The 13,470-nt window shown below is 40.6% G+C and overlaps 1 protein-coding gene across 1 annotated transcript in view; it reads left to right on the forward strand.

The window, feature by feature from the left end:
* Positions 1-13,470, forward strand: part of cblb (Cbl proto-oncogene B, E3 ubiquitin protein ligase) — a 189,449-nt gene that overhangs the window by 85,414 nt on the left and 90,565 nt on the right. Inside the window, exon 2 of the mRNA XM_080203484.1 lies at positions 7,833-7,979. Within this exon, the coding sequence (XP_080059610.1) occupies positions 7,833-7,979 (147 nt within the window). The remainder of the gene's footprint in view (positions 1-7,832; positions 7,980-13,470) is intronic.

Here is a 13,470-nt window from a genome sequence, read left to right on the forward strand (position 1 = left end):
AGAAAACAAATTTACGGTTGGAGAAATTCTCCCATTTGAACAAAGAAAATTACAGCACAAGAACAAGTCCTTCGGTCCTCCAAGCCTGTACCGACCATACTGCCAGACTGAACTGAAACTCCTTACTCTTCCAGGACCATATCCCTCTATTCCCATCCTAGTCATGTACTTATCAAAACGCCCCTTAGAAGTCACTATTGTATTCGCTTCCACTACCTCCCCCGGCAGTGAGTTCCAGGCACCCACCCGCCTTCTGTTTTAAAAAAAACAAAACTTTGCCACGTACATCACCTTTTAAACTTTGCCCCTTGCATCTTAAACCTATGCCCCCTAGTAATTGACTGTTCCACTCTGGGGGAAAAAAGCTTCTGACTATCCACTCTGTCCATGCCTGCAATAATCTTGTAGACTTCTCAGGTTGTCCCTCAACCTCCATCGTTCCAGTGAGAACAAACCAAGTTTTTCCAACCTCTCCTCAAAGCTAACACCCTCCATATCAGGTAACATCCTGGTAAATCTTTTCTGTACTCTCTCCAAAGCTTCTACATCCTTCTGGTAGTGTGTGACCAGAATTGAACACTATATTCCAAGTGCGGCCTAACTAAGGTTCTATAAAACTGCAACATGGCTTGCCAATTTTTAAACTCGGTGCCCTGGCTGATGAAGGCAAGCATGCCATATGCCTTCTTGACTGTCTTCTCCATCTGAGTTGCCACTTTCAGTGCCCTGTGTACCTGTACATCCAGGTCCCTCTGCCTATCAATACTCTTAAGAGTTTTACCATTCTACTGGAGATTTCCAAACCTGCATTAGACCTTCCAAAATGCATTACCTCTCTGTTGTCCGAATTAAACTCCTTCTGCCATCTCTCTGCCCAAATCTTCAACTGATCCATATCCTCTGACGGCCCTCATCGCTATCCGCAATTCCACTAATTTTTGTGTTGTCCGCAAACTTACTAATCAAACCAGTTACATTTTCCTCCAAATCATTTTTTATATTACAAACAGCAAAGGTCCCAGCACTGATCCCTGAGGAGCACCATTTGTCACAAATTCCAATGGTTGTTGCAGTTTTCAAATACCTTACACAAATTAATGTTCTTAAATATGTAAATTGAGCGTTAGAAATGCTCAATTGAGTCATTAAAGGATTGACTCAGCACCCTCTGATATTTACACGTATAGTTTTCCAGTAAGGGTCACTGAATGGTGACCAGTGATCCTACTTGATTAGAAGTGCTGAGACCAAACCAGTACTTTGAGATTAACAAACTTGAGAATTTAATTTGAAACCTTCCTGGATCTATATGGCTGAGTAACATACTGTTTGGTGAATTCACCCAAAAAAAACACTGCAATTTAAAAAAAACTTTTGGTGATACTCCACTATCCCGTTTGTCTTTTGATCACTGATTCTGAATTTGCCAGTACTTAAGATTATAAGAAAAGTTCCCTTCTGTAGATTAATTTAATGATGCAATTACACCACAAAGTCTACTTTTTTAATAAACCATACAAGACCATGCTACTAATCTCAAAATCCTTGCAAAATTCATAAAGTTAGTGGTTCTTCTGCAACATTAATTTCCGTAGTGTTATTTCTGCTGGTTCTACAGTGATCCTTGCCAGTAATGAAAGTTTTGAGAGGACTAAATTTAGTAAGTGTGGTGCCACAAGGTTTATGCTGAGAGGGATGGAATTTCTGCCTTATTTCTGCCCCGACTACTTCCTAGAAGTGGAATCATTCCTTGCAGGGGTGTCCAGTGCAGTTTTTGCATTTTTTTTCTTTCAGATGTCACTGTTTTCACTTCAAATATTTTCTGGCTTTCCATCTGACCTAGGAGGTTTTGTGCTATCAAATTGACGCATTTTAGGCATGAGATTGTGCCACAGCCTGTTAGAATTACAAGGCCCACTATATTGTGAAGATGTCGTTTCCCACAGCTTCTTTGTATGCCCTCTTCTCCATACTGAAGAAGCATGCCAAAGTTGAGGCAGCTTTGTACTGTAGACATAACGTTTCTGCAGTCTGTTCAAATTTATCCAGAAGCCCTACGTTTATATTTATTTAGGCAGTTTAAGAATTCTTGTTTTTTTTTGTCCCCGGATCTTCATGTGGTCCTTGAACTATTTATGCAATACGTGAGTAATGTGAACACACTAGAAATGGGTAAATAGGGGTAAAGGATATATTTACATTAGTGCCTTGAAAGTGAACAACTGACTAATTCGCATGTGCGTGGGTTCACTTCATGCATTTAAACAAGGTCTCTCTTTATTATCAAGATTTTCGGGCAACTGCCAAAACCTTTAATTTGTAAGAAGTCTTCACTATTCACTTTTCATTTTCAATTTGCATAGTCTCTTCGATCTAAGAGGTGCTGAGACCAGTACCCGGGACAAGCTCACTTGTAGTTTCTCAAAACTGTAAGCACCCTTATTGAAATATTTACATGCATCTTTTTAAAGTTTTTAATCCATTCTCTTTTTTGTTGATGGCGTTAAGATTAGTTGCGATGGAGTTGAATGGCTTCCTTCTTTTCCCATCCCTCGTTTGACTGTGACAGGATTTCTTTTTTTTTGAAAAATGATATACTTGCCAATTTGGTGACTGTTGAACTGTTTAACAGCTGATTGTAAAGACAACCAGGCAGGTTTTCTTGAATCTTAACAAAGAGGATAGTTTTAACAAAATACTGTCTGGATTTCATGTGCATGAACACACTAGAAGTTCACATGTTCACAAATAGATTACAGAGTGGGGAAGATAGATTAAGGAAGTGTACTTTTCAGCTTCCCATTGTTTTTCCTCATTTGAGACAATTTGTCTGTACACCTGGAGACAGTAGTGTTGGTTTGACTTCCTTTAAGAAGTCTCTGTCTACAACACCTGGGTCATCACAGTCAACAAACAAGGTTCTAAAATTTCTAAGCTGAGAGAAAAGGACCTCATCGAATCATCTTTTTACAGCGCTTTTGACTATTTGTCTTGCCCTGCAGGGAAAGCAGATGCTTGACACACATGGGGTGTAATGTGTGTCACATGACTGCCACACAGTGATTCAAACGAAGTCATGGCTAGTGCATTCCATTGTAACTTGATAAGTTTGTGTTTGGGAATCCCCTTAAAGCCAGGGTTTCAATGTCCAAAATGATTAGTTTTAATGATTCCTCTCTAGTCAGCTGAGTAGCCCAGGTGATTGTCTTGATGGAGACAGGATATGTGGTTCCCCTCATGTCATTATATTTGATGGGGTTTTGGCAGACGTAGGATTTTCATTGACATTGATAAATAAACTTAGTTAAGCATCTGTGACAGTACTCTGAAATACATCCAACAGAACTACGCATGCTTCAAAGTTCCCACCAACAAAAACGACACCACAATAGGACTCACAACAGCACAACTAAGAACAAAACCTTTTTGCTCCTTATCTACAAGTAGTACTACGGAACATAGATTTTTGCAAATGCAATTTTCTCATCATGAAATGAGCTTACGGCAATAAAATCGTTAGCTATTTTGGTTATGCATTTACTACAAATACAGTTCAAGATCAGCTGACACAGAATATGGAGGTCAAAATCTATATGCAGAGATGCAAAAGAATACAAACAAACTGTCCTGGGTATTAATCTCATAGCATCTCTTGGATCGAAGAGGTGATGCAAATTGAAAATGAAAAGTGGGTAATGAAGACTTCTTACAAATTAAAGGTTTTGGCAGTTGCCAAAAAATCTTGATAATCAAGAGAGACCTTATTTAAATGCATGAAGGGAACCTATGTGCATATGAATTAGTCAGTTGTTCACTTTCAAGGCACTAATGTAAATATATCCATATGCGAGGTTGGAATGTGGAAGGTACCATGATGCAAATTGTGCATCCATCTTTGGTTGTGGCTCCAGTCACACTTCAGTCTCTGTTTTAAAAACATTCAGGTTTCCAGCTGGCGGATTTGAAATTGTTAGTATGTTTTGTGACAACATATTGTGCTAAAATCATTTGTAGGAGAAAGGAACAGAACCACAGTACAAGTGCAACATATCTCTAATTGATATTTACTTACATGAGTGATTTTAAAATTGAGCAGAAATTAAATTTGATCAAGGTAATGATCTTGAAGTTGCAGATGTGTGATAGTGTGTTGGTAATCTTTTGCATCTTTGCACATAGATTTTGACCTCCATGTTCTGTGTCAGCTGATCATGAACTGTATTTGTAGTAAAGTGCATAACCAAAATGACAAGTGATTTTTATTGCTGTAAGCTCATTTCATGATGAGAAAGATTTTCACAAATACAATTATGTTCCAATACTTGTAGATAAGGAGTGAAGAGGTTTTGTTCTTAGTTGTGCTGTGCTGCTGAGTCCTATTGTGGTGGTCATTTTTGTTGGTGGGAACCTTGAAGCATGTGTAGTTCCGTTGGATATATTTTAGAGTACTGTCATGGTCAATGCACATTACTGGCATGTCTTTTGGACTGTCGGAGGAAACCGGAGCAAACCTGTGCAGACATGGGGAGAATGTGCAAACTCTGCAAAGACCGCGACCCAAGCCAGGAATTGAACTTGGGTCCCTAGCGCTGTGAAGCAGCAATGCCACCAAGCTGCTTGATCTGCTTGGAACTCTAGCTCCCGCCAATGGAAATGTTTTCACACTGGATGCTCATGGGAAGCGTACTCTCATGATTTGTTGGGCTGTTACATAATCCTTCTGTAACCAGTCACACTCTTGTCACTCCTTTACCCAACCCATACAGATGCTTCAAACTCTTTGAACTTTTTTTCACTCCTGCATCGTGAATTCTGCAAATTTACCAATTGCTTTACTCCTACCTTCTGTTCATGGTGCCCCAGCACTCATTTCCTACCATGGTTTCGGGCCTCATTGTTCCAGCTTCAATCCATTCATCTGCTCTGACCTCCACTAATGTTGGGCCCTTCTTCCAACAATTCCTGGGGCATCTAGAGATGGGATGATGGCATGGAAGAGTAAATTAAAATGGAGACGCCACACAAAGCAATGGCAATACGTTAGCATACAAGATCAGTCGGAATGGAACTTTGGCAACAAATGTGCTTAATTAATTTTGTTAATATGGAGTGAAGTCTTGGTCACATGCTGTATAAAATCTGTGTTGCAAAACAAGAATCAGAAAATGCTATGAATTTTGATTTCTACATTGACTTTTCAGTTTTTATTGTTGCTTATTTGGTATTTTGGATTTTATTTGTAAAACAAGCTTAAACCATGACTGCTGTTCCAAATGTGCTGTAGAGTACCTCCATGTGAGGGATGAATGGTGTTTTCCTGTTGCTTTTCTATTGTCTTCAGTGCCTTGATATTTAATTCCAATGTTGCTAAATAGATGCAAACCATCATTTGTGTTAGACCATAAGACATTGGAGCAGTATTAGGCCATTCAGCCCATCGGGTCTGCTCTGCCATTCAGTTATGGCTAATACTCTTCTCATTCCCATTCTTCTGTCTTTTCCCCATAACTCCTGATCCCCTTATTAGTCAAGAACCTATCTACCTCTGCCTTAAAGACACTCAACGACCAGGCCTCCACAGCCTCCTGCAGCAAAGAGTTCCACAAATTCGCCTAAGAACATAAGAATGAGGAGCAGGCATAGGCCATCTGGTCCCTCGAGCCTGCTCCGCCATTCGGTAAGATCATGACTGATCTTTTTGTGGACTCAGCTCCACTTGCTCGCCCGTTTCACCACTCCCTGGCTGAAGAAATTCCTCCTTATCTCTGTTTTAAAGGATCGTCCCTTTAGTCTGAGATTATGCCCACTGGTTCTAGTTTTTCCTACTAGTGGAAATAGCCTCTCTGCATCCACTCTATCCAGGCCTCGCAGTATCCTGTAAGTTTCAATAAAACCTCCCCCACTCATCCTTCTAAACTCCAACGAGTACAGACCTAGACTTCTCAACCATTCCTCATACGACAAGCTCTTCATCCCAGGGATCATTCTTGTGAATCTTCTCTGGACGCTTTAAGACCAGCACACACTTCCTTGGATATGGGGCCCAAAACCGTTTGCAATACTGCAAATGGAGTCTGACCAGAGCCTTGTACAGTCTCAAAAGTGCATCCCCTGTTCTTGTATTCTAGCCCTCCTGATATGAATGCTAACATTACGTTTGCTTTCTTAACTGCTGACTGAACTTGCACATTAACCTTGAGAATCTTGAACAACGACTCCCAAGCCTTTCTGATTTCTGATTTCCTAAGCATTTTTCCATTTATAAAATAGTTTAAGCCTTCATTCCTCCTTTCAAAGTGCATAACCTCACATCTTTCCACATTGTATTGCATCTGCCACTTCTTTGCTCACTCTCCTAACCTGTTCAAGTCCTTCTGTACCCCCCTGCTTAATACTCCCTGTCCCTCTTCATATCTTTGTATCATCTGCAAACTTAGCAACAGTGCCTTCAGTTCCTTCCTCCAAATCGTTATATTGTGAAAAGTTATGAAAAAGTTGCCCCGCCTACATCAACGGGAACGAAGTGGAAAGGGTCAAGAGCTTCAAGTTTTTAGGTGTCTGGATCACCAACAATCTGTCCTGGTCCCTCCCATGCCATCACTACAGTCAAGAAAGGCCACCAGTGCCTCTACTTTCTCAGAAGACCAAGGAAATTTGGCATGTCATCTACAACACTCACCAACTTTTACGGATGCACCATAGAAAACATTGTCTGTATCACAGCTTGGTATGGCTCCTGCTCTGCCCAAGACTGCAAAAAAACTACAAAAGGTCGCGAATGTAGCCCAATCCATTACGCAAATCAGCCTCCCATTCATTGACTTTGTCTACATTTCCTGCTACCTTGGCAAAGCAGCCAGCATAATTAAGAACCCCATGCACCCTGGACATTCTGTCTTCCACCTTCCGTTGGGAAAAAGATACAAAAGTCTGAGGTCACTTACCAACCTCGACTCGAGAACAGCTTCTTCCCTGCTGCCATCAAACTTTTGAAGGGACTTATCTTGCATTAAGTTGAACTTTCGCTACACCCTAGCTATGACTGCAACACTGTCTTCTGCACTTCTCATTTTCTTCTCTCTGACTGTACAGCGTGCAAAAAACAATACTTCTCATTCTGTTAATACATGCGACAATAATAAATCAAAAATATTTTTAAATCCAGCATTAAAATTTTACAATAAACAAGAATACTAAGCATTCTCTGACATCTATTTTTTGTTTTCATGATCAATGAAGTTCCTAAGATCTTGCTCTCTTAGAACATCAGCCTTTAGTTTGTTCCAAATAGGTACATTTCACTTTTACTTATCAGTTGACTAATTATATATGAGAAATGCAATAATATTGAGATATAAATGGGAGTCCATCTGGTTTAATATGCTTGTGCGCATATGAGTTTGATTATCTTCTTAAATATTCAGTAATTTGAACTTGGTCTTCTCAGTCAGATGATGTGATCTTCCATTTTTTTAACGTTTATTCAAATGTGTGAACCAATCTGTACTTTCTGCTGATAACAAGACTTGTATTTGTAACAGTGGTGTTGAATTTTTAGTGGTATTTCATTGTAATAGTATTCAGTCCTAAAGATTTAGTTATATATAGACTGTACAGTATAAAGCTGGTAGCTTACTGTGTCTCTTTGTGTTATGAGCTTTTTAAATTTACCAACTGTTTCCTCAATAATGCACAAAATTTGAAAATTGCACAGCTTTGTGCTCTTGTTGAGATTTTCTTTTTGAATTTCAAAGTGTGTGATGCATAAATATTTGATTTTGGAGGTGGGTTGAACTGTCTTGTCTTCTGATGCACTGCTTTTTTTCCCCCAGGAGGAATCTTACAAAGCTGTCACTCATCTTTAGTCACATGCTGGCAGAAATCAAGGCCATCTTCCCTTCTGGCCATTTTCAGGGCGACAACTTTCGTATCACAAAAGCAGATGCTGCTGAATTTTGGAAACGGGCTTTTGATGACAAGTAAGTACAACTTTGAAGAGATTTTATATAGTTTCTCAAAATGCTGCAATGTATGATTTGTGTTTTTTTAAAAAAGTTGTCTTGCAAAAGAATGCTGATGAAGATAAATAGTGTCAATGTGGGGAAATAGAGTACTTTTGAATTTTTCAGTGTTGCCACCAAGCACACCTTGTTTAGGCATGGCATGATGTACTTCCCAACCTCAACAACATCTTTTCCTACACTAGCAAATTTTATAGAATCCTACAGTGCAGAATGAGGCCATTCAGCCCATCAAATCTGCACTGAGCACAATCCCACCCAGGCCCTATCCCCATAACCCAAGGTTTTACGCAAGCTAATCCCCTGGCACTAATGGGCAATTTAGCATGACAAATCCACCTAACCCGCACATCTTTGGACAGTGAGAGGAAACCGGAGCACCCGGAGGAAAACTACGCAGACATAGGGTCATGTGCAGATGCCACAGACAGTGCCGCCGCCCCCCCCCCCCCCCCCCCCCCCCCCCCACCCCCACCAATCCAGCCCCACTGCACTGAGGCAGCAATGTTAACCATTGTGCCGCTCCTTTAAAACATTTATCTTAATGGCTACTTTGAGTGAGACTTCAATGGTAATTTGTACTAGATTTTGCAAATAACCCTAAGCTTTGTCAGACTTGGAGACGAACATCCACCTGTTTCCTACTACTTTGCTAAGACAGTTTAAATATTTTTAGCAATTGTCCCTACTAGTGAATTCATCGCCCAAATGTTGGTAGTGCGTGTAAGTGATATTATCAGCTTCCATGTGTTATCGTATAGTTTAAAATAGATGTGGCATGCTTTTGTTGCTGCTTTTTGAGAGTACCGGAGCAATAAATGTCTGCTGCTACTTCTCTGGATCTCTCCAATACATTTTGATTATCTTCTCTGGTTTGACCTTTTGCAGCATTTCGTAATCTGCTTCTCAGTTACAGCAGTAGATTTGCAGATAAGATACAATAAAGGCCATTGTATTCCACAGATAAATATTTAGCCCCAATTAAAATATAGTTTCCATTGTTAGTTTTGGAGCACTTTTTACTGTTAGAAATCCATTATTATTGACGAATGACCTCTAATGATTTGTTTTATTTTTTTCATTCGGTGCGAGTACTGCTGACATTTATTAACTAATGGCCCTTGAAGTTGGTGGTGAGCCTTCTTGAACCGTTGTTTGTATGATTTTGGTGCTCCCATAGTGCTGTTTGAAAGTGAGTTTCAGGATGTTGACCAAGCAATGATGAAAAAATGCTGATATATTTTCAAATTAGTTGTGACTTGGCGAGCTTGCAGGTGATTGTATTCTCATGCATTTGCTGTCCTTGTCCTCCTCCCATAGGTGGTAGAGATTGCAGGTACCTGCATGGTCATGTAACTGCCTCCTCCTGCTGGTGGTTTAAGTGTTCATCACCATTCATGACTGGATGTGGCAGAATTGCAGAGTTTCGCTCTGATCTATTGTCTTGACAGCTTAGCTTTGTCAATAAAACTCTATCTCTCTTCTCTGGTGCATATAGCCCTGTGCTGTAGCTTCACTAGATGTGCAGCTATTGGGGCAATGCCTGCAATAGATTGATGATAATGGTGATCTACTATGTGGGGATTTTGCAAAACAAGCCCAGTTTAGCAGAACTCATTTCCAATTTGTTTTTAATTTTAGAACTGTGGATGGAGAGAATTATTCTGATTTGTTCAGCTTTTTGATCAATTAACTAGCTTGCAAACTGTAAAAAAAAATGACCATATTTGATGACACCAAGATTGGTGGAACGGCAAATTGCGCGGAGGGTGTGGAGAGTCTGCAGAAGGATCTAGATAGGCTGGGCGAATGGGCCAGGAACTGGCAAATGGAATTTAATGTTGGCAAGTGCGAGGTGGTCCACTTTGGTAGGAATAATGGTAGGAAGGACTATTACTTACGTGGCGAAAAACTGCAGCAGGCGACGGTGCAGAGGGACCTCGGGGTCCTTGTGCATGAGTCGCAAAAACCCAGCCTGCAGGTGGTCAGGAAGGCGAATGGGATGCTGGCCTTCATAGCGAGGGGGATTGAATATAAAAGTAGGGAGGTCTTGCTGCGGCTGTATAGGGCACTGGTGAGACCGCAGCTGGAGTACTGTGTGCAGTTTTGGTCGCCGCACTTACGCAAGGATATTTTGGCCTTGGAGGGAGTGCAGAGGAGGTTTACTAGGCTGATGCCGGAGTTGAGGGGGTTGAGCTATGAGGAGAGGCTAAATAAACTAGGCTTGTACTCGTTAGAGTTTAGAAGAATGAGGGGAGATCTCATTGAGACATATAAGATGTTGAATGGGATGGATAGGATAGAGGTGGAGAGACTCTTCCCGCTCAGAAAGGACAGTAGGACTAGGGGGCACAGCCTCAAGATAAAGGGGGGATGGTTTAGAACGGAGTTGAGGAGGAACTTCTTCACTCAAAGGGTGGTGAATCTCTGGAATTCTCTGCCCGTTGAAGTGGTGGAGGCTGCCTTGCTAAATATTTTTAAGACACGGGTTGATGGGTTTTTGATAAGCGAGGGGATTAAGGGTTATGGGGAGAGGGCGGGAAAGTGGAACTGAGCCACGACAGATCAGCCATGATCTTATTGAATGGCGGGGCAGGCTCGAAGGGCTAGATGGCCTACTCCTGCTCCTATTTCTTATGTTCTTATGTATATTCTGTAATGGTTGAGCTGTAATGTAGTGTGGTTGCATAGTGTACATGTTGGTTCATTTAAAGGTCTGTAAACACTCTAAATACACAGATTGGGCATCACTGCACAATAAATGAAGATCATTACTTTGACGGATTTAAAATTGTAATCTAAGTAGACCAATTTAGATCTGTTAGCAGATCAACATTATTTGAGAGGCAGAATATAAATGGAGCTCAGAAGCTCTCTTACTGTTTAGCTTGATATATAATTTAGATTATATCTACTTCTTTTTTGTTCATACATGAAATCCAATCCTATATTCTCCAGGCCTGTCTACTTGTGGTTATATTCAGAGCATCTTCTTCAATTGTTGCTTGAAAGAGTACTGAGTGTTGATCTGACAAAGCAGTTATTTCACAGTTTGAAAAAAAAATTCTGTAGATTTGGGTTGATCGCTGAACTTCTTTACCTTTTTCTTTGTTTCCAACCCTCTCTGCCCTCCCCCCAATTAGGTGCATTTGCGTGGCAAGCAAAAGGTGATCAGGTTATAAAATCTTTAGACTTCCCGATACAGACGTAACTAGTTAGACTGACAAGGGATTTAATGCACATTTTTTTCGTAGTTCCTGAACAACAATTATTGCCTATCCCCAATTGCCTGAGAAGGTCATTGTTGTTATCGTTGTATGGTGCTACATAATGATGCTATATAAGATGTGGGAAATAATTAGCATTAGGAATGTGTTTGATCAGTATTGGATTTTTTTTTAGGTTCTGTAGTTTTATTCCACACGTGCTTCATTTAACTTTATCTGGACCAGATGTAGTCAAAGCTGCACAATACTTCACCAGGGGGTAGTAATGGAAATTAGTGATGCGAGGTAGTTCTGCTTGTGTATGATGCACTTCAGATAATGTATTATCTATGAACAAGACCTTTAGTATGCATCTGTTACTTTAAGTCTTTCAAGACCATTTCTCTAAGGAGAATCTAGTCTGTTTAATGCAATTGATGATTGACTTAAATTTGGTCATCTTGGAAGATGGTTTATCCCATTTCGGTCAGACAGGTTTGTCAGTTAGAGGCTGGCCTGATTCATTCCCTGGAATTTAATTTCCCATGAAGATCTTGGAATCTACTTTTTGTGTTTCTCTTTCAGGGATTTTTCATCGTTTGTGTTTTAGAAATTTGCTTATTGAAAGTGTATCTGGAAAGCTAATTTGGTTAAAGCTGGCAGTTTATCACGTATCATGCTGTGCTCTAGTTGCATGCCCAAGGCAAATTCAAGTCTGTAATATACTTGCACAGCCAACAAGAACTTGGTGACAACAATCTTGGCCCTTTGCGATAGGCATGCATTGTCAGAATCTAGAAATTTTGAGATAGAGTTGTCTGCCTGTGATCTTGCATTACAGTTCATGAAAGCTTCGACCTTCCCTTAATACTGTACCAGAACCCTTTAGGAGAGTTTCCTTTTTGAAGAATGGGAATTACAAATCATCTGAACTTTTTCTTCTCATTCATCAGATAAGAAGCATCTAAAATATATTCTGGTTTGTGGATTATCAGGAATACATAGTTCAGTCTACAGTCATAGTCATAGAGGTGTGCAGCATGAAAAAAGGCCCTTCGGCCCAACTTGAAATGGAAAAGAATTTCAATTTCTTTTTCCTACTTGTTATGCTCCAATCCGCAAGGATATTTTGCCCTTGGAGGGAGTGCGGAGGAGGTTTACTAGGCTGATACCGGAGTTGAGGGGGTTGAACTGTGAGGAGAGGCTGAATAAACTAGGCTTGTACTCGTTAGAGTATAGAAGAATGAGGGGAGATCTCATTGAGACATATAAGATGATGAATGGGATGGATAGGATAGAGGTGGAGAGGCTCTTCCCACTCAAAGGACAGTAGGACTAGAGGGCACAGCCTCAAGATAAAGTGGGGCGGGGGGGGTGGTTTAGAACAGAGTTGAGGAGGAACTTCTTCACTCAAAGGGTGGTGAATCTCTGGAATTCTCTGCCTGTTGAAGTGGTGGAGGCTGCCTCGCTAAATATATTTAAGACACGGGTAGATAGGTTTTTGATAGGCAAGGGGATTAAGGGTTATGGGGAGAGGGCAGGAACATGGAACTGAGCCACGACAGATCAGCCATGATCTTATTGAATGGCGGGGCAGGCTCGAGGGGCTAGATGGCCTACTCCTGCTCCTATTTCTTATGTTCTTATCCCCAAAGTACTACATTTGAAGAAATACGTAAATTGCTGATGGACTCATTTGTGACTTGTCCAAGGTGAAATTTGTGCTCTTTTGAGCAGCTGCAGTTCAGCAAGGCTTAGAGTCTCATTTCAAAAAAAAGACAAAGGCTATCATTATACCGCATCCTTCATGAGCTCAGGATGTCCCAAAGTACCACTCAGCTAATAGAATGTAGTCACTGTTGTAAGGTAGATCACAGATTGAAGGTGATTCACAAAAGAATTAGAAACAACTTTGTAAATGTGCAGTTTCTTTTTGAGAGATGCCACACTGAGCTCTGTCTGCCTGTTTGAAGAAACTGAAAAGATCTCTTGGATCATTTGATGAAGAGCAGCTCTGTCCAAGCCAGCATTCTGAAATCGACCTATACCAGGAAAATTGAACTGGTTATTTATCCAATTTATTTATTCTTTCATGGGGTATGGGCATTACCAGCTAGAAGAAATCCCACAACACCGGTTTAAAGTCCAAACAGGTTTATTTGTAGCAAAAGCCGCAAGCTTTTGGGACAGCCTGGCCCTTCGTCAGGTGGCTGTGAGTTCTGATTGTAAAAAGGACACAAAGA

Source organism: Carcharhinus amblyrhynchos, chromosome 15, assembly GCF_965287045.1.
Source record: "Carcharhinus amblyrhynchos chromosome 15, sCarAmb.v2.hapA, whole genome shotgun sequence".
Lineage (NCBI taxonomy): Eukaryota > Metazoa > Chordata > Chondrichthyes > Carcharhiniformes > Carcharhinidae > Carcharhinus > Carcharhinus amblyrhynchos.